Consider the following 20,840-nt stretch of genomic DNA (forward strand, 5'->3'; position numbering starts at 1 on the left):
CGCACAGCGCTGCCGGTTCCTCCCGCACAGCTCCCTCTGCCTGCTCCCCACAACACGGCGTGTGCCACGGCAGCCCCCCGAGCCGAGCCCAGACCCCTGAGCCGAGCCCAGACCCTCCTGAGCCGAGCCCAGACCCTCCTGAGCCGAGCCCAGACCCTCCGAGCCGAGCCCAGACCCCTCCTGAGCCCCGAGCCCAGACCCTCCTGAGCCGAGCCCAGACCCTCCTGAGCCGAGCCCAGACCCCCTGAGCTGAGCCCAGACCCTCCTGAGCTGAGCCCAGACCCCCGAGCCGAGCCCAGACCCCCATGAGCCGAGCCCAGACCCCTGAGCCGAGCCCAGAACCCCTGAGCCGAGCCCAGAACCCCTGAGCCGAGCCCAGACCCTCCTGGGCCGAGCCCAGACCACCTGAGCTGAGCCCAGACCCCCCCGAGCCGAGCCCAGACCCCCTGAGCTGAGCCCAGACCCCTCCTGAGCCCCAAGCCCAGACCCCCCTGAGCCGAGCCCAGACCCCCCTGAGCCGAGCCCAGACCCCCTGGCCCCAACCCCAGACCCTCCTGAGCCGAGCCCAGACCCTCCTGAGCCCCGAGCCCAGACCCCTCCTGAGCCGAGCCCAGACCCCCTGAGCCAAGCCCAGACCCCCTGAGCTGAGCCCAGACCCCCCAGACGCCACCACCGAAGTGAAGCCCCTGGCCCCGGCTGCTCCTGGCCGGGATCACCCCGAGCATCCTCCCCAGGGGATGCAGTGCCAGGTGTGTGGGCACACCCCGGGACACCTGAGCTGCTCCTGCCCCATCCCAGGTGCCTGAGCACGGCCTTGGTCCCAGGACAGTCCCTGATCATCCTGTCTTCATCCCTGGCTTGATCCTAATTGAGTCCTGAGCACTCTGCCTTGGTCCTGATGGTGTCCCTGAGCACCCTGCCTTGGTCCTGATGGTGTCCTGAGGACTCTGCCTTGGTCCTGATGGTGTCCCTGAGGACTCTGCCTTGGTCCCTGCCTTGGTCCCGAGCTCACCCTGGCCTAATCCCTGACTTGATCCTGATCCAGTCCCCGAGTAGCCTGGCTTGATTCCCAGCTTGGTCCTGCTCTGGTTGGTCCCTGAATGCCCTGCCTTGGTCCCCAGGAGGTCTCCAAGCCCCCTGACCTGGTCCCAGTCCAATCTCTGATTACCCTGGCTTAATTACCCACTGATTACCCTGGGCTGGTTCCCAGCTTGGTCTGCCCTGGTTCATCCCTGTCCTGGTCCTGACTGAACCCCTGAGCATCAGTGTTGGGCCCTGCCTTGTTGCCCAGACAGTCCCTGAGCACTCTGGTTTAACCCTGGCTCTGGGGTGGCTGTAGGATGGCTGTAGGGTGGCTGTAGGGTGGTTGTGGGGTGACTGGGGGTGGCTGTGGGTATCTGAGGGTGGCTGTGGGGTGTGTCCCATCCCTCCCACCTCCCTGCCAGTGCTGGCCAGAGGAGCAGAGGGCCAAGGCTGGAGCGGTGCCTCTGCAGAGCTTCCAGCTCAGCATCAATTATTGATGATTTCCTGAGGGGTATTAATCAAGGCCTCCTGCATCATTCATGGCCAGCGGTGCAGGGAGAGCTCGGCTCTGCTCCCAGCAGGACCTGACATCCCCCAGAGAGGGCCCAGCCCAGCCCCTTCCTTTAGGTTTCCTCTAAACCTGAGCTCCTGACTGGCCCTCGACGCTGGGGTGTCTCCCCAGAAAGGTTTTCCTGGGTGTCCAGGCTCATCTGCACCCCTTGGAGTGGTCCTGGCCCAGGATTGGGTTCCCACACACTGGGAGGGTTCACCCAAGGGTCACATCTGAGAAGAAATTTGGGATTTCCCCCTCAGCCAGGTTTCCTTCTGGCTCCTTCCCATATCCCATCTCTGCTACCAACCCCACATCCCCTGCCCAGCCTCCCACCCCAAATCCACAGGGTCTCACTGCCCAGGCAAGCTCGGGCTCTGCTGGGACACCTGGGACGCTGGGACTCTGCTGGGATTACTGGGACACTGGATTCCTCTGGGATTACTGGGATACTGGGACTCAACTGGGATTACTGGGACACTGGGACTCAACTGGGATTACTGGGACTCAAATGGGATTACTGAGATACTGGATTCCTCTGGGATTACTGAGACACTGGGACTCTGCTGGGATTACTGGGACACTGGAATCTGATGGGATTACTGGGACACCAGATTCCCCTGAGGTTACTGGGACACTGGGATTCTGCTGGCATTACTGGGACACTGGGACTCTGCTGGGATTACTGGGACACTGGAATCTGCTGGCATTACTGGGACACTGCATTCCTCTGGGATTACTGGGACACTGGATCTGCTGGGAGTGCTGGTGTTTATCCCTGGAATGCTCCAGTCCTCCTGTTGATAAAAGACTGAGGGGCACGAGGGAATAAAACCGGGTTACCCCCTCTCCTTCATAAAATGGTTGGGGAGTAGATCCCCCCTCTCCAGGGCTGCTGCACAAAAATCCATCAGGAAAGGAAAGAGCCGATTGCAGCTGTGCCCTTCCCTGCCTGGTTCCCTCCCTCTGCCAGCAAAGCCCCCTGAATCACCCGAGCATCCACGACAATGGCCCTGGCCCTGCTGCATTCCAGACCAAAGCCCAGCGTGCCCCATCCCAGCATCTCCCACTGGAAGGACGAGGTTTGGGGATTTGGTGATCGTAGCTGACTTGTAACCAGCAGAGGAGGGAGGTTCTTCCATGGGAGGGACATTCCTGGCTGCAGCAGCGCCTCCAGTGCCACCCAGCCCCGGGGAGATGGGAACCAGCGTCCCTCCGGCATCTAAAATTAGCATTTAAAATTCCCGCAGGGAGGGAATGAGCAGCCTCCCTCTGTGCCGGTGCCTGGGGCTGAGCCAGGCTGGAAATGGGGAATGGGGACCTGATCCCATTTCCTGGGGGTGAACCAAGGGACAGCCACATCCCGTATGGGAACCAGGATCCCGGAATGGGGGCTCCGGGCTGGGCTTTGGGGTCCCCACAGGACAGGGGCAGATTCCTCCAGGACTGATCAGAACAAACCCAGAGCCACGTCCTGTGTTTGGAGGGACACCCAGGATGAAACCTCCCCTCGGGATGAGACCCCTCTGGGTTTGGGGATGCTCAGGAGGCTGCACCGACAGAGTCTTTTCTCCCTAATAATTATGGAAACACCTTTTTTTTCCCCCCAAAATGCAGCAGCAGAGGTCAAAAACCCAATGGAAACAGGGGATGGAAAGGCAGAGAGGACCCTCATCGATGTCTTGGATCAGCTCAAATCTTTAATTATAAAAATAGACACAAATTTGAAATATTCCTGAAAGAGGCCTTTTCTTTTTACAAACAGAATGGTAATAATAATAATAATAATAATAATAATAATAATAATAATAATAATAATAATATCGAAATCACCTTTCCCAAGGGCCTGTTAGCACCGGTTGTCAGAGCCCGGATTCTCCCTGGGGAGAAAGGAGCGGAGCAGCCGCAGCCCCGGCCGTGCCGCCGGAAAATCTCCAGCCAGGAGCATCCTGCGAGGGGCCGGCTCGGGAAATCACAGCCCGGGCGCTACGAACGCCGAGCGTCCCAGAAAGCCACCTCGGCGGTGATTTCTGTCTGTACACGGGTTTTCCTTCCCCCTCCTTGGAACGGGAGCTGTAGGATGGCTCAGTGCCCGCGGCTCGGAGCTGCCACATCGCATCCCCGCGGGGAGCGCTCCGGCCCCGGCACCGCCTCGCTCCCTGCGGTGCCCGGCGGCTCCTCCACCGCCTGCTGTCCCCTCCGGGACCACCCAGGAGGGAATTCCCACCCCGGCTCTCCCCTGAGACGCTCGGGGGACCTCGGCAAAGCCGCCTGCCAGCGCTCAGGCCGCAGCTTCAGAGTGCCCCGAAGGAGAGCCCCACGGAGAAGAACCCCAAGCCCTTGAGCTTCTCCTCGGTCCGCGCTTTCTGCTTGAGGTGCACTTTGCTGTGGCGCTTCTTCTCGTCGCTGCGGGCGAAGCGGCGGCCGCAGGTGTCGCAGGAGAAGGGCTTCTCGCCCGTGTGGGTGCGGATGTGCGTGGTGAGGTGGTCGCTGCGGCTGAAGTTGCGCAGGCAGATGCGGCACTGGAAGGGCTTGTGGCCCGTGTGGATGCGCAGGTGCCGGTTGAGCTCGTCGGAGCGGGCGAAGCTGCGGATGCAGTTCTCCACCGGGCAGGCGAACGCCTTCTCGTGGGGCTTGGGGCAGAAGCACTTGGAGGAGCATTTGCTGCGCCGCGTCTTCTTCTTGGGCTCGGCCAGCGCGGCCGGGGCGGCGGGCAGCAGCGACGGCAGCGACGAGGACGTGGCGTGGCCCAGAAAGTCCGTGGGGGGCACGGAAGGAGAGGGGTGAGGATGGAGGAGCTCGGCGGAGCCCAGCAGGCCCGGCAGGACCTCGGGCTGGGCCAAGGAGGCGTCGAAGTCCGGCATTAAGGGCGCGGGGATGTTGTGGAGCTTGGCGTCGGCGAAGTCCCCGCGGGCCGGGAAGTTTTCCGGCTCGCAGCCGAAGCCCAGATGGGTTCCGAAGCAGGCAGGGTCCTCTGGCAGCCCGCCGAGCTCCGACTGGCAGCTGACGGACAGCACGCTCTCCATCTTGGAGCCCAGCGGGTGGAACAGCCCCTGGCCGCCCTCGGGGGCCGGGAAGCCCTCGGGAGAGGGGAAGGCAGCGGGCACGTAGGCCTGGTGCTGCTGGGAGAGGGGCTCCCACTGCGCACACGGCGCTTTGAACTTGTCCAGCGGCGGAGAGCCCGAGGACAGCTTGATGTCCTGCTTGCTGTCCAGGAGCTTGGGCTGGAAGAAGCACTGGGAGGTGCCGGCCAGGGCGGGCTGTGCCGGCAGGGGCTGAGCGCCCTCGGCCGCGGGGAAGGCGCCGTAGCCCGGCTCGGGGAACGGGGCCGGGCTGGATCCGCTCAGCTCGGGCTGGCACGACGAGTACAGGTCCAGCTGGCTCTGAGCCACCTCGGGACACGGGTACAGAGCGTCCAGGTGCCTCTGGTGGCCCTCGGAGGAGGCGAAGGGGGAGATGCCCAGGATCCCCGACATCAGGTTGAAGAGGGATTCCTGGTCCTGCGGGTGCTCCGGTACCGCCTTGATGAAGAAGCTGCCGGTGTAGCTGAGGGAAGGGGAGGGCTGGCTGCCCAGCAGCGAATAATCCACGGCCCCGCCGCTGCCGGGGGCACCCAGCAGCTCACCTGGCAAACAGAGCAGGGTGGTGAGAGGGCTGCAGGGATGCGGGGCCGGGGGCGGGATGCGGGGAGCAGCGGGAGGCTGGTGCGTCACTGCGAGGTCTCCGTCCCTGAAAGCGCACGGGGAGCCCTGGGATTCATCCCCTGCCCCAGCAGCACCCCCGGCACCCCCGCCCTGAGCTAGCGGGGACTGTCGAGCCCCCAGGCCGAGGCTGAGAGCGGAGGAGGGGAAGGTTCTCGATCCCTGGATGCAGCGATCGTTCCCAGCGGGGTCCCTCATCCCTGCCCGGCTCCCCCCCTCCCTTACCTCCGAGGAAATCGGCCTCTGCCAGAAGTTGCTGCTCAGGCTGCCCCAAGCCCTGCAGGTCTCCTGTTTTCATCTCGCAGCTCTCCTCGTACTTGGAGTAAAGCGGGTCCGGGCAGGAGAAATCCATAACGTTGAGCATCTTCCCTGGAGACGCGGCCGGAGCCGGGGGGGCGGGCGGGGACGCGCCGGGGATGCTCGGGGAGAGCCGGGAGGAGCTCGGGATGAGCCGGGGAATGCCCGGGGGGAGCCGGGGGATGCTCAGGGGCGAGGCCAGAGATGCTCCAGGCGAGCCCGGCGGTGCTCGGGGCGAGCCCGGGATGAGCAGGGAGCGCTCGGGGTGCCCGCCCCGATGCCAGGGATGCTCGGGGATGAGCCGGGGGGTGCCCGCCCCGATGCCAGGGATGCTCGGGGACCCTGCGGGTGATGGCCGGGGGTGCTTGGGGCGGTGCGGGGGGTGCAGGGGCGGGGGGGGGCAGGCAGGGCCCGGCGGCGGCGCAGCCCGAGCGGACACCCGGAGCTCCCTCCCCGCCGCCCCCTTTATAGCGGGAGCGGGGCTGCTCCGACCTTCCGCCGCAGCCATTTCTGGAGTCCCCAGTGAGGCTGCCGTGACGTAAATGCCCATACATGGACTCAGGATGTAGGCTAGGGAGTCCCAATAAGGAAATCTCTCCCGTGACGCCATGCCCCTTCCCTCCCCCTTCCCTCCTCCCCTCCCCCTTTTCTCTCCCTCTGTTTTTCATTTTTTTCCCCCCCTTCCTTCTCTCTTTTTAACTAATAATCGCGATATTTTTAACAAATCTCTGCCGCTCAGTGTGCGTGTGCGCCCAGCATCCCCTCCCGCAGCCCGCGGGTGTGCGAGCCCCAGGGGTGCGGGATGGAGCTTTGCCTTCCCTGCGGCTCCCAGCGCTTCGGGAGGCTGCGGGGCATCCCCGGCTCCGGGCCTCGCTCCGCAGCCTTGGCCGCTGTCCCACCGTGGGGGTTTGCATCTCCTTCGCCCTGGGCTGTTTTTTCCCTTTTGTTCCTTCCAGAAGCGCCAGAGGTGCCGGGTTTGCTCCTCCTGTCCCCTTCTATTCCCTCCTCTCCCGGCCGCATCTGCCATCCTCTCTGCTGGCATTCCCGGCTGCTGGAAGTGCAGCGGGAGGAGGATGGAGGCAAAGGCTGTGAGCAGCTCCCTCCCTCCGGCATTCAGCCATCCCAGCCAGGCTGGCTCGGGGCTGGGCTGGGGGAGGCAGCTCCGTGCTGCAAACCCCTCCATCCCCGGGGGGAGTTCAGCAGGGACCCGCACCCTGAGCATCCTCCCGGCGCTGCTGGGGGAGGCAGCTCCGTGCTGCAAACCCCTCCATCCCCCGGGGGAGCTCAGAGGGACCCGCACCCTGAGCATCCTCCCGGCTGGGCTGGGGGAGGCAGCTCCGTGCTGCAAACCCCTCCATGCCCGGGGGGAGCTCAGCAGGGACCCGCACCCTGAGCATCCTCCCGGCCCTGCTGGGGGAGGCAGCTCCGTGCTGCAAACCCCTCCATCCCCGGGGGGAGCTCAGCAGGGACCCGCACCCTGAGCATCCTCCCGGCGCTGCTGGTGACGGCTCTGTGCTGGGCCGTGCTGCCGGCCCGGCTCGCTTTGCAGATTTGCACATTTGGAGCCGATCCTGGGCACGCAGGGACGCTCTGGGGACAGGATTGGCACTGGCACGGTTTGGGTGGGGAGGGGAAGGTTTGCTCCGGGCATTTTGGCTGCAGGGCTCGACCCCACCGTGAGTGTTCATACAAATATTTGGGGGACAAACCCGCTGCTCCCAGCACACAGCAGCTCAGGGGGGATGCAGGGGGGTGCAAAGGAGCTGGAAAAGAGGAGGGGGCCTCTCCCTGGCCTCTCTGAATGCCTTTCCCTGCCTCCCAGTGCTCCCAGCCCCTCTGGAAGGCCAGATGTGCCGGGGCCGTGCCCCAGATGTGCCGGGGCCGTGCCCCAGATGTGCCGGGGCTGTGACCCAGATGTGCAGGGACTGTGCCCCAGATGTGCAGGGGCCGTGCCCCAGATGTGCAGGGGCTGTGCCCCAGATGTGCAGGGGTCGTGCCCCAGACGTGCAGGGGCCGTGCCCCAGATGTGCAGGGGCTGTGCCCAGATGTGCAGGGCCTGTGCCCCAGATGTGCAGGGGCCGTGCCCCAGATGTGCCGGGGCTGTGACCCCGTGCCCAGGTGAGGCCCCAGCTGTACAGGGCCCTGCTCCCGAGCTATTCCTGGCTCCAGCATGAGTCACGGCATCACCTTGGGCAGATCCCCGGGATTTGTGCTCGCAGCACCTCCCCTCACTGGGGGCAGCTGCTGCCTCTGCAAAGGCACCCAGAGCCCTGGCACGGAGGCATGGAGGTGACAAACCCCCCTGGGCACTCAGGGAATGAGCCCTGAGGAAATGAAAGAGGGGCTGGAGGGATGCAGGCAATGATCAGAGTGTGGGAATGTTGGGTGCCATCCCATTATTCCCCATTTGTCTCCTCACAGGAGAGGAGGGGAGCCCAGGCAATGGCCAGACCATGGGTAAATCAAAGGCAAAAACACTCTGCAGTGCTCAGTGACCCTGGAATTTGGAGCTTCAGGACATCATGGGGACCGGGATGGTGGCCAGAATTGTTCCCCAGTGGCCACAGAACACAAGCCCAGCCTTGTGAGGGGTGTGCTGGGATCCAGCAGGGGATGGGCCTGGGGGTCCTGGCTCTCCTCTCCAGCTCTCCTTGGCTGCATCGCTGGCCCAGCAGGCCCTGGTCACTCTGACTTCACCTGGCTGTGCCCAGGGAGCTGTCAGGGATGTCAGGGATGTCAGGATCTCCACTCTCCCAGCTGGATCTGGGTCTTTGCCATGCACACCCTGGGACAGCTTTGCTCCAGCACAGGCAGCTCCCCTTCCCTCCCAGACGTGGAAAATCCTGTCCCTGCTTTGAGACAACCCCATGGGGCTCCCTGCTGCAGCCAGGGGCCAGGGCAGCTCTGATGAACCTCCCTCCATCCTCAGAGCTGATCCTAAAACAGCGGCAATGCTTCAGCTCAAGAAAGTCAATAATCACTGTGGTTTATAAACCTTCAGCTGCCTGTGCAGGAGTGGCTGCAAAGGTCCTGCCTGAAGTCCCCACCTCCCCTGGATGAACGCTTTCATCCTTTCAGCCTGATATAAATAGAGATTTCTATTTTAAAGCTTTTATAACATGTTTTTACATGATGAAAGCGGCCCCAGTTGGAAGGGGACGGGAGCAGTGTGGCTGTGGAGGTGACACCACGCATGAGGTAATGGCAGAACGTGACCGGGGCTGCAGCCAAGCCCCGGCTCAGCTGCTGGCACCGCTTTTGCCGTGCCAGAAGGGGCTCCTGGCTGCCGAGGAGGCGGGATTGCCTTCCTGGGGGGAACTGTGTCGTCACAAGGAGCAGGAGGAAATCCGTGCCGTGTCCAGCTCGCTCAGCCCGGGGAGCAGCTCGGCTCTGTCCCGGGCCAAGGCTCTGTCCCGGTCCCTGGGCTCTGTCCCGGTTCCTGGGCTCTGTCCCGGTTCCTGGGCTCTGTCCCGGCCCAAGGCTCTGTCCCGGTCCCTGGGCTCTCTCTGTCCCTGTTCCTGGGTTCTGTCCCGGTCCCTGGGCTCTCTCTGCCCCGGTGCAAGGCTCTGTCCCGATCCAAGGCTCTGTCCCGGTCCCTGGGCTCTCTCTGTCCTGGTCCAAGGCTCTGTCCCGGTCCCTGGGCTCTCTGTCCCGATCCCTGGGCTCTGTCCCGGTCCCTGGGCTCTCTCTGTCCCGGTCCAAAGCTCTGTCCCGGTCCCTGGGCTCTCTGTCCCGATCCAAGGCTCTGTCCCGGTCCCTGGGCTCTCTCTGTCCCGGTCCAAGGCTCTGTCCCGGTCCCTGGGCTCTCTGTCCCGATCCCTGGGCTCTGTCCCGGTCCCTGGGCTCTCTCTGTCCCGGTCCAAAGCTCTGTCCCGGTCCCTGGGCTCTCTGTCCCGATCCAAGGCTCTGTCCCGGTCCCTGGGCTCTCTCTGTCCCGGTCCAAGGCTCTGTCCCGGTCCCTGGGCTCTGTCCCGGTCCCTGGGCTCACTCTGTCCCGGTCCCTGGGATGCTGCAGGAGCCTGGCACAAGGAGTTTGGGTCTGGAAGGTGCTGGAGCAGCTCCCCGGTGTCCCTGGGGCACCTCCCAGCCAGGCACAGGGATTTGGGCTCCCTCCCGAACTGGGAGCATCCTCGGGGCAGCAGGAGGAGCCCAAAGCAGGGGCTGCTCTTGCCGCAGGGCTGCAGGAGCTGGGGGTGTCCCTGCAGGAGCTGGGGGTGTCCCTGCTGGAGCTGGGGGTGTCCCTGCTGGAGCTGGGGGTGTCCCTGCTGGAGCTGGAGTGTCCCTGCTGGAGCTGGGGGTGTCCCTGCTGGAGCTGGGGGTGTCCCTGTTGGAGCTGGGGATGTCCCTGCTGGAGCTGGGGTGTCCCTGCAGGAGCTGGGGTGTCCCTGCTGGAGCTGGGGTGTCCCTGCAGGAGCTGGGGGTGTCCCTGTTGGAGCTGGGGGTGTCCCTGCTGGAGCTGGGGGTGTCCCTGTTGGAGCTGGGGATGTCCCTGCTGGAGCTGGGGTGTCCCTGCTGGAGCTGGGGGTGTCCCTGCTGGAGCTGGGGGTGTCCCTGCAGGAGCTGGGGGTGTCCCTGCAGGAGCCGGGGGTGTCCCTGTAGGAGCTGGGGGTGTCCCTGTAGGAGGTGGGGGTGTCCCTGCTGGAGCTGGGGATGTCCCTGCAGGAGCTGGGGTGTCCCTGCTGGAGCTGGGGGTGTCCCTGCTGCAGCTGGGGGTGTCCCTGCAGGAGCTGGGGGTGTCCCTGCTGGAGCTGGGGTGTCCCTGCAGGAGCTGGGGGTGTCCCTGCTGGAGCTGGGGTGTCCCTGCAGGAGCTGGGGATGTCCCTGGTGGAGCTGGGGTGTCCCTGCTGGAGCTGGGGGTGTCCCTGCAGGAGCTGGGGTGTCCCTGCTGGAGCTGGGGGTGTCCCTGCTGCAGCTGGGGTGTCCCTGTAGGAGGTGGGGGTGTCCCTGCTGGAGCTGGGGTGTCCCTGTTGGAGCTGGGGGTGTCCCTGCAGGAGCTGGGGGTGTCCCTGGTGGAGCTGGGGTGTCCCTGATGGAGCTGGGGTGTCCCTGCAGGAGCTGGGGGTGTCCCTGTGCTTTCCGGGGGGCTGAGGCAGCTCCAGCCCCCACGAGCTCTCCGGGGGCTGCCAGCCCCGAGCTCCCCCGGTCCCGGCCATCTGCACCCGGCTGGCTCTGGCTGCCAGCCCCGAGCTCCTGCCCACCCCCAGCCTCCTGCCCTGGGCTCCTGCCCACCCCCAGCCTCCTGCCCTGGGCTCCTGCCACCCCCAGCCTCCTGCCTGGCCAGCTCCGGGCTGCTCCTGCTGCCCCATCCCGCTGGTCCCCCCAGAGATGGGTCCCAGGGTCACCTGTGTCCTTCCCTTCCCTTCCCTTTCCTTTCCTTCCTTTCCTTCCTTTCCTTCCTTCCTTCCTTCCTTCCTTCCTTCCTTCCTTCCTTCCAAAATTCCTTCCAAAATTCCTTCCAAAATTCCTTCCAAAATTCCTTCCTTCCAAAATTCCTTCCTTCCAAAATTCCTTCCTTCCAAAATTCCTTCCTTCCAAAATTCCTTCCTTCCAAAATTCCTTCCTTCCAAAATTCCTTCCTTCCAAAATTCCTTCCAAAATTCCTTCCTTCCAAAATTCCTTCCTTCCAAAATTCCTTCCTTCCAAAATTCCTTCCTTCCAAAATTCCTTCCTTCCAAAATTCCTTCCTTCCTTCCAAAATTCCTTCCTTCCTTCCTTCCTTCCTTCCTTCCTTCCTTCCTTCCTTCCTTCCTTCCTTCCTTCCTTCCTTCCTTCCTTCCTTCCAAAATTCCTTCCAAAATTCCTTCCAAAATTCCTTCCAAAATTCCTTCCTTCCAAAATTCCTTCCTTCCAAAATTCCTTCCTTCCAAAATTCCTTCCTTCCAAAATTCCTTCCTTCCAAAATTCCTTCCTTCCAAAATTCCTTCCTTCCAAAATTCCTTCCTTCCAAAATTCCTTCCTTCCAAAATTCCTTCCTTCCAAAATTCCTTCCTTCCAAAATTCCTTCCTTCCAAAATTCCTTCCTTCCAAAATTCCTTCCTTCCTTCCTTCCTTCCTTCCCTTTCCTTTCCTTTCCTTTCCTTTCTTTCCTTCCTTCCCTTCCCCCCTTTTCATCTTTCCTTTCCCCCCTGGTTTTATCTTTGCAGCCTGCCTTGGCTCTGCCTGTGCTCTGGCAGGTTTTGGCAGGGGTTGGATGCTCCTGGGACTCCCGGCCGTGTTTTAGGGGAATCTGCCATGGGAAGGATAAGAACCATCCTCTTCCTCCCGCCTGGCCTTGCCCCAAGCCAGAGAGGACCCGGGGAAGGTCTGGGAATAACTTTTCCCACTGAAACAGGAGCCCCAGGCAGGGGCAAGGGCAGAGCTGAAGTGAGACTGGAATTCATTTTTCCGAAGGGATGGGCTGAGGTTGGTTCATGGCAAGGCTCCTTTGGCAGCCAAACCTGGGGCTGTGCCCAGAGCCCACAGGGAACTGGGGAAAAGTGTCAGAATTCCTCCCCAAACTCTGAATCTCACAGCCAGGGCAGCTCTGCAGCCCCCAGTGCCACACCTGGGGCTGCTCAGGGGATTCCTGCAGCGATTCCTCCCTAACCCTCTGCATTTCCCGTGCTGGGGATGGTGCGGGTTTGAGGTGAAGAAATCCCTGTTCTGTGCCTTTGGAACATTCCCAGCGTTTCCAAACTGGCAAACAGGTTCACTCTGAGCCATGGGTGTGAGCTGGATCCATCCCGGATCCACTGCTGTTCCCTCCTGGATCCAAGGCTGCTCCCTCCTGGATCCAAGGCTGCTCCATCCCAGATCCAAGGCTGCTCCATCCCGGATCCAAGGCTGCTCCATCCCGGATCCAAGGCTGCTCCATCCCAGATCCAAGGCTGCTCCATCCCGGATCCAAGGCTGCTCCATCCCAGATCCAAGGCTGCTCCATCCCAGATCCAAGGCTGCTCCCTCCTGGATCCACTGCTGCTCCATCCTGGATCCAAGGCTGCTCCCTCCTGGATCCAAGGCTGCTCCATCCCGGATCCAAGGCTGCTCCATCCCAGATCCAAGGCTGCTCCATCCCAGATCCAAGGCTGCTCCATCCCAGATCCAAGGCTGCTCCCTCCCGGATCCAAGGCTGCTCCATCCCAGATCCAAGGCTGCTCCATCCCGGATCCAAGGCTGCTCCATCCCGGATCCAAGGCTGCTCCCTCCTGGATCCAAGGCTGCTCCATTCCAGATCCAAGGCTGCTCCATCCCAGATCCAAGGCTGCTCCATTCCAGATCCAAGGCTGATCTATCCTGGATCCAAGGCTGCTCCATCTCAGATCCAAGGCTGCTCCATTCCAGATCCAAGGCTGATCTATCCTGGATCCAAGGCTGCTCCATCTCAGATCCAAGGCTGCTCCATTCCAGATCCAAGGCTGATCTATCCTGGATCCAAGGCTGCTCCATCTCAGATCCAAGGCTGCTCCATTCCAGATCCAAGGCTGCTCCATCCCGGATCCAAGGCTGCTCCATCCCAGATCCAAGGCTGCTCCATCCCAGATCCAAGGCTGCTCCATCCCAGATCCAAGGCTGCTCCATCCCAGATCCAAGGCTGCTCCCTCCTGGATCCAAGGCTGCTCCATCCTGGATCCAAGGCTGCTCCATCCCAGATCCAAGGCTGCTCCATCCCAGATCCAAGGCTGCTCCATCCCAGATCCAAGGCTGCTCCATCCCGGATCCAAGGCTGCTCCATCCCAGATCCAAGGCTGCTCCATCCCAGATCCAAGGCTGCTCCATCCCAGATCCAAGGCTGCTCCATCCCAGATCCAAGGCTGCTCCCTCCTGGATCCAAGGCTGCTCCATCCTGGATCCAAGGCTGCTCCATCCCAGATCCAAGGCTGCTCCATCCCGGATCCAAGGCTGCGCCATCCTCGATCCAAGGCTGCTCCATCTCAGATCCAAGGCTGCTCCATCCCAGATCCAAGGCTGCTCCATCCCAGATCCAAGGCTGCTCCCTCCTGGATCCAAGGCTGCTCCATCCCAGATCCAAGGCTGCTCCATCCCAGATCCAAGGCTGCTCCATCCCAGATCCAAGGCTGCTCCATCCCGGATCCAAGGCTGCTCCATCCTGGATCCAAGGCTGCTCCATCCCAGATCCAAGGCTGCTCCATCCCAGATCCAAGGCTGCTCCATCCCAGATCCAAGGCTGCTCCATCCCAGATCCAAGGCTGTTCCATCCCAGATCCAAGGCTGCGCCATCCTCGATCCAAGGCTGCTCCATCCCAGATCCAAGGCTGCTCCATCCCGGATCCAAGGCTGCTCCATCTCAGATCCAAGGCTGCTCCATCCTCGATCCAAGGCTGCTCCATCCCAGATCCAAGGCTGCTCCATCCCGGATCCAAGGCTGCTCCATCCCAGATCCAAGGCTGCTCCATCCCGGATCCAAGGCTGCTCCATCCTGGATCCAAGGCTGCCCCATCCCAGATCCAAGGCTGCTCCATCCCAGATCCAAGGCTGCTCCATCCTGGATCCAAGGCTGCTCTATCCCAGATCCAAGGCTGCTCCATCCCAGATCCAAGGCTGCTCCATCCCAGATCCAAGGCTGCTCCATCCCAGATCCAAGGCTGCTCCATCCCAGATCCAAGGCTGCTCCCTCCTGGATCCAAGGCTGCTCCATCCCAGATCCAAGGCTGCTCCATGATGGATCCAAGGCTGCTCCATGATGGATCCAAGGCTGCTCCATCCCAGATCCAAGGCTGCTCCATCCCAGATCCAAGGCTGCTCCATCCCAGATCCAAGGCTGCTCCATCCTCGATCCAAGGCTGCTCCATCCCTGTGCTGATGGGCAGAGCTGGAAAATCCCTGCTGGGAACTCCCAGCCCTTCCAAGGCTTCTCCCATGGAGAGCCAAGGAAAGCTCTGCTGGCTCTGGTCCTCAATACTCCAGAAGATGCCTCTGGAATTCCCAAGTGGATTTTGAGCCTGGAAGCCGAGGGAAAGGCAGCAGCCCCCAGCCCTTCCCACCTCCATCCCTCATGGTGTCCCCTGGAATCTCCCCCCTTGCTCAGGTCTGCTCAGCAGAGCCGGGAGCAGCCGATGGAATTGGGAATTTCTAGGAATCCCCATGGAAGTGCTGCTGATTCCCCCGTGGCCCCAGGGGCAGGGGAGGGCACCCAGAGGGGCCCTGCAGCCCCCACGGCTCAGCAGCTGCACTTTGGGGGCTGCACCCACCCCCAGAACTCCCTCCCCACCTCCCAGAGGCATCTCCTTCGTGCCACCCCCTCCTGAGCCACACCAAAGGCAGCCCCAGAGCCCAAATTCCTCAGTACCCGCCCCAGAGCTCCCTCTGCCAGCTCTGGGATGGAGCAGGAGCATCCCAAGCTCCTGGAGCTCCAGGGGATTCCTGGGGGCTGCATGGCACAAGGGGGACACTGGACAGGGAATCCCAGGATGGAAGGGACATTAAATCCCATCCTGTGGCAGCCAGGGACATTCCCACTGTCCCAGTGTCCACCCCAGTGTCCAGCCCCAGTGTCCAGCCTGGCCCTGGGCACTCCCAGGGATCCAGGGGCAGCCACAGCTGCTCCGTGCCAGGGTCTCACACCCTCACGGGGAACAATTCCTACCCCAAATCCCCCCCAGCCCAGCCCCTGGCAGTGTGGATCTCCTCTCCTTGCCCTCCCTCTCCCATCCATCCCTCTCCCCTCCCAGAACCCTTCCAGAAGAACGCAGAGCTCCTCATTTCCATGGAAACCGGCCCAGCCCAGCGGAGCTGTCTCCCTGGGTACCATTCCCGGTGCCTGCCGAGGATGCTCCAGGCTCTGGGGATAACTGGGGAGGGGGAGCAGAGCCAGGGCCCCTCCTGCTGCCCAGCAGCCCTGGCAGGGAAGGGAAGCCCCAAGGAGCCGTTCCAGGGAGGATTTTCCTCAGAGCCCAGCAGATCCCAGCAGCACGTGAGGCTCTTTGGGGTGCCTGCCAAAAGGGGCTCCTCGTTTTTAATTCCTGGGCACGAGCTGGAATTTCAGAGCCCGGGCCAGGTGCAGGTCAGGGTTGATGGTTATCTCCCTGCTGGTTTTGGGTTGCTGCACATCTCCACCTTCTCTGGGTGCTCTGCTGGCACCACAGCTCTCCCTGCCCGGCACATCCACAGATTCCTTCTCCTCCATCCTTGCTGTTTTTACCCCAGGCCGCAGATTTTGGGGTAAAACCTCTGAAATGCAGTTCTGGAATGGCACTGAGTGCAGGGATGGCAGAGCAGCTTGGCAAAGCAGCGCTCCTAAAAATAGGCAGGAGTCAGAAATAATCTGTGCTGCCCCCCAAATCAGCAAACCCCAGCCCAGACTAAAGGCAGGGCGCTAATTCTGGCAGCAGGAGGGGGGTTTCTATTCTCTCCTTCCCCACACACCCCAATCCCAGCATTTTTAGGGTGGTTTTGCACGCAGCAGCAGGGGCAGGAGGATTAACTGGCCCAGGGTGAGCAGGGGCTGAGCCAGGGCTCCCAGCAACGCCAGGATTTGGCTCTGACAAAGTCAGGGAGCAGCAGGAGGGCATTTCTCAATTCCTTTCCAAAATCACCTTTTCATCCAAAGAGTTCGTGTGCCTTGATACAAAGGCTGGGAGGCTGCAAACGCTCCCATGTCTTTCAGTTTGAATGAAATGATTCATTGAGCCCCAAATAGGTTTTTCTTCATTTATCTCACGCTGCTTTTAATCACCTCTAAACAAATTGTGCATGTTTTTAAATAAAACATGTTTTAAACCAAATTACTGGACGGCTTTATTTAGAAAAAGCCTGGAGCAAAGCACTGAACTTTAATTTTTCAGTTTCCAGCTGAAGCTGCTCAGCAAGCCCTGAGCATCGTCAGGCTCCTAATGAGCTGCAGGACCCCAGTGCCCATCGTGGGTGCCAATCACGGGCTGGGGTCCCCTCTGGCCCCTCCCAGGCACCCCAGTGCCCACCGTGGGTGCCAGTCACGGGCTGGGGGCCCCTCTGGCCCCTCCTGCTCGGCTCCACTGGCCAGGAGCCCAGGATGGGCAGGGTTTGGGGCAGGGTTTAGGGCAGGAGCCTTGGGTGGGTAGGGTTTGGGGCCAGGAGCCCAGGCTGGGTGAGGTTTTAGGGCAGGGGCCCAGCCTGGGCAGGGTTTTAGGGCAGGAGCCCAGGCTGGGCAGGGTTTTAGGGCAGGAATTCAGCCTGGGTAAGGTTTTAATGCAGGAGCCCAGGCTGGGCAGGGTTTTAGTGCAGGAGCCCAGGCTGGGTGAGGTTTTAGGGCAGGAGCCCAGCTTAGGCAGGGTTTAGGGCAGGAGCCCAGGTTGGGTGAGGTTTTAGGGCAGGAGCCCAGCTTAGGCAGGGTTTAGGGCAGGAGCCCAGGCTGGGTAAAGTTTAAGGCAGGAGCCCAGGCTGGGTGAGGTTTTGGGGCAGGAGCTCAGCCTGGGTGAGGTTTTAGGGCAGGAGCCCAGACTGGGTGAGGTTTTAGGGCAGGAGCCCAGCCTGGGTGAGGTTTTAGGGCAGGAGCCCAGGCTGGATGAGGTTTTAGGGCAGGAGCCCAGCTTAGGCAGGGTTTTAGGGCAGGAGCCCAGCCTGGGTGAGGTTTTAGGGCAGGAGCCCAGGCTGGGTGAGGTTTTAGGGCAGGAGCCCAGCTTAGGCAGGGTTTAGGGCAGGAGCCCAGCTTAGGCAGGGTTTAGGGCAGGAGCCCTGCCTGGGCAGGGTTTTAGGGCGGGAGCCCAGGCTGGGTGAGGTTTTAGGGCGGGAGCCCAGGCTGGGTGAGGTTTTAGGGCGGGAGCCCAGGCTGGGTGAGGTTTTAGGGCGGGAGCCCAGGCTGGGCAGGGTTTTAGGGCAGGAGCCCAGTTTGGCCAAAGGTTTAGGGCAGGAGCCCAGCCTGGGTGAGGTTTTAATGCAGGAATTCAGCCAGGGTAAGGTTTTAGGGCAGGAGCCCAGGCTGGGCAGGGTTTTAGTGCAGGAGCCCAGGCTGGGTGAGGTTTTAGGGCAGGAGCCCAGCTTAGGCAGGGTTTAGGGCAGGAGCCCAGGTTGGGTGAGGTTTTAGGGCAGGAGCCCAGCTTAGGCAGGGTTTAGGGCAGGAGCCCAGGTTGGGTGAGGTTTTAGGGCAGGAGCCCAGGCTGGGTAAAGTTTAAGGCAGGAGCTCAGCCTGGGTGAGGTTTTAGGGCAGGAGCCCAGGCTGGGCAGGGTTTAGGGCAGGGTTTTGGGGCAGGAGCCCAGCCTGGGTGAGGTTTTAGGGCAGGAGCCCAGCCTGGGTGAGGTTTTAGGGCAGGAGCCCAGACTGGGTGAGGTTTTAGGGCAGGAGCCCAGCCTGGGTGAGGTTTTAGGGCAGGAGCCCAGCCTGGGTGAGGTTTTAGGGCAGGAGCCCAGGCTGGATGAGGTTTTAGGGCAGGAGCCCAGCTTAGGCAGGGTTTTAGGGCAGGAGCCCAGGCTGGGTGAGGTTTTAGGGCAGGAGCCCAGGTTGGGTGAGGTTTTAGGGCAGGAGCCCAGGCTGGGTGAGGTTTTGGGGCAGGAGCTCAGCCTGGGTGAGGTTTTAGGGCAGGAGCCCAGACTGGGTGAGGTTTTAGGGCAGGAGCCCAGCCTGGGTGAGGTTTTAGGGCAGGAGCCCAGCCTGGGTGAGGTTTTAGGGCAGGAGCCCAGGCTGGATGAGGTTTTAGGGCAGGAGCCCAGCTTAGGCAGGGTTTTAGGGCAGGAGCCCAGGCTGGGTGAGGTTTTAGGGCAGGAGCCCAGCTTAGGCAGGGTTTAGGGCAGGAGCCCAGCTTAGGCAGGGTTTAGGGCAGGAGCCCAGCTTAGGCAGGGTTTAGGGCAGGAGCCCTGCCTGGGCAGGGTTTTAGGGCGGGAGCCCAGGCTGGGTGAGGTTTTAGGGCAGGAGCCCAGGCTGGGTGAGGTTTTAGGGCAGGAGCCCAGGATGGGTGAGGTTTTAGGGCAGGAGCCCAGCCTGGGCAGGGTTTTAGGGCAGGAGCCCAGTTTGGCCAAAGGTTTAGGGCAGGAGCCCAGCCTGGGTGAGGTTTTAGGGCAGGAGCCCAGCTTGGGTGAGGTTTTAGGGCAGGAGCCCAGCTTAGGCAGGGTTTTAGGACAGGAGCCCAGGCTGGGTGAGGTTTTAGGGCAGGAGCCCAGCTTAGGCAGGGTTTTAGGGCAGGAGCCCAGGCTGGGTGAGGTTTTAGGGCAGGAGCCCAGCCTGGGCAGGGTTTTAGGGCAGGAGCCCAGCCTGGGCAGGGTTTTAGGGCAGGAGCCCAGCCTGGGCAGGGTTTTAGGGCAAGAATTCAGCCTGGGTGAGGTTTTAATGCAGGAATTCAGCCTGGGTGAGGTTTTAGGGCCGGAGCCCAGCTTAAGCAGGGTTTTAGGGCCGGAGCCCAGCCTGGGTGAGGTTTTAGGGCAGGAGCCCAGCTTAGAGGCAGGGTTTAGGGCAGGAGCCCAGCTTAGAGGCAGGGTTTTAGGGCAGGAGCCCAGCCTGGGCAGGGGTTTAGGGCAGGAATTCAGCCTGGGCAGGGTTTTAGGGCAGGAATTCAGCCTGGGCAGAAGTTTAGGGCAGGAGCCCAGCCTGGGCAGAGGTTTAGGGCTAGCAGAGACTCGTGAGCTCCCAGGAGAGAAGGTGAGAGGTGTGTGGGGACACTGAGGTGTGCTGGGATGGCACAGGTGTGCTGGGACAATGAGGTGTGGGGACACTGAGGTGTGGCATGATGGCAGAGGTGTTTTGGGGACACTGAGGTGTGTGGGACAGGGCACAGAAGCTGAGCTGGCACAGGGAGGAGTTTCCTCTCCCCAGGAAAGGAAAATCCTCCGGGCTGCTCTGTCCCCTCCCTGCCCTGTCCCCTCCTGTTCCCACCCCAGGGCTCCAGTGCTGGGGGGATTTGGGATCTGGGAACAGGGACAGGAGCAGAGGGAGCGGCCTCAGGGGAGGCTCAGGGTGGGAATTGTGGAATTCCTCATGGAAAGGGCAGGAGTGGAGCCCCAAACCCTGGGGGATTTCAAAGCCCTGTGGATGTGGCACTTGGGGACAGGGGGCAGTGCTGGGAGAAGAACTGGACGCAAGGGACTTGGAAGGGCTTTTCCAGTCAAACCATTGTGGGGTTCTGTGTTTGTGCACACACTGAACGGCCCTGGGATGCTGCTGAGGTAATTCCATGCTCCCTGCAGCCCTTGGAGCTTTTCCAATCACCATTTCCAGTCCTGCCCGTGGCCCCCTCGGCTCCTTTTTCCTCTGAGCACAAGGAGGGAGCAGCTCTGAGATGAATTTATCCAACAGCTTCTCATTTGTGAGAGTTATTTGCTTCCTTGACCAGCTCATTGCTCCTTCTCAGGAAAGCTTCCAAGAATGTGGAGAGACACTCTCCAGAATCATTAATCAGGGCAGCAGGGAGATTTATTAACTCTGCTCTCCATGCAATAAACCCATCAGGCTCCAAGGCAGCTCCGTGCCATCAATTCCTCCTCCAAATTTAAAGCTGCTGGGGAAGGGCAGCCCTTGCAGCCAGCCCTGATTTATTGCTGGTGGCTGCAGGTGTGATCCTGACTCCTCTCCAGCATCCAGGGGTGGAACAGGAGCAGTCCTTTCAGCATGAATTGAATTAACAAAACTCCACGATGCTCCTGCCCAAGGTGGGGAGTGCAGGGACACTCGTGGGACTCTTCAGACACTGGCACTGCTTTGCTGTGCCAGCGTGTAATTAGGAAAACTCTGAGCTAATGTGGGATGTGAATGAACACAGTAATTTCACCATTATAAACCACACTGAGTATAAGCTGCACTTCTGGTTTTCAGCAACTTTTCATTCTTTGTCCATACACAAGCCACACCTGATTATAAACTGCACGTTACAATATAGAGTGTGATCAAAGGTGTCTGTTCTGTCACCATCTGCTGAGGGTGGGGCAGTGATCCTTATCTCTGTGGGAGATATTCTGCTAATGGGCATCCATTGAAACCAGCTGGGGCAGTGTTCTTTATCTCATGGGATATCTCCTGTTCATGGCCATGGTTTATAAACCAGCTGGGGCAGTGTTCTTTATCTTTTCACAACCCATCCTTCCTCCAGCCAGTCATTTTCTGCTCATGGCCATTGAGTCCCACTGTGGCACTGATAAAATTACTGCATCCCATTGGGAGTTGCTCCAGCCAGGGGGAAGAGCCCAACATTTCTTACCAAGATAAAAACAGAGGGTTTGGGACACTAAGGGAGCCCCTTTCTCCACTGGACTCCAGAGGAAAACCGGATTTCTCCACATCCCCACTGGAGCTTTAGAGGGAAACTGCACCTTGTACAGGAGCACTGCTCCAGCTGAGCCACATCTGTCACTGCAAGAGGATGCAGCCACCA

The 20,840-nt window shown here is 61.1% G+C and overlaps 1 protein-coding gene across 1 annotated transcript; it reads right to left on the minus strand.

The window, feature by feature from the left end:
• Nucleotides 1-3,377: 3,377 nt before the first annotated feature.
• On the minus strand, nucleotides 3,378-5,701 carry EGR4 (early growth response 4). Its single transcript, XM_033060501.1, has 2 exons — nucleotides 5,500-5,701; nucleotides 3,378-5,198 (listed from the first exon to the last, which is right to left on the minus strand). The coding sequence occupies exons 1-2, from the start codon at nucleotides 5,636-5,638 to the stop codon at nucleotides 3,868-3,870; spliced, it is 1,470 nt and encodes a 489-aa protein (XP_032916392.1). The 5' UTR covers nucleotides 5,639-5,701; the 3' UTR covers nucleotides 3,378-3,867.
• Between the last annotated feature and the right edge of the window lie 15,139 nt (nucleotides 5,702-20,840).

Source organism: Catharus ustulatus, chromosome 5 (genome assembly GCF_009819885.2).
Source record: "Catharus ustulatus isolate bCatUst1 chromosome 5, bCatUst1.pri.v2, whole genome shotgun sequence".
In the NCBI taxonomy this organism is placed as follows: domain Eukaryota; kingdom Metazoa; phylum Chordata; class Aves; order Passeriformes; family Turdidae; genus Catharus; species Catharus ustulatus.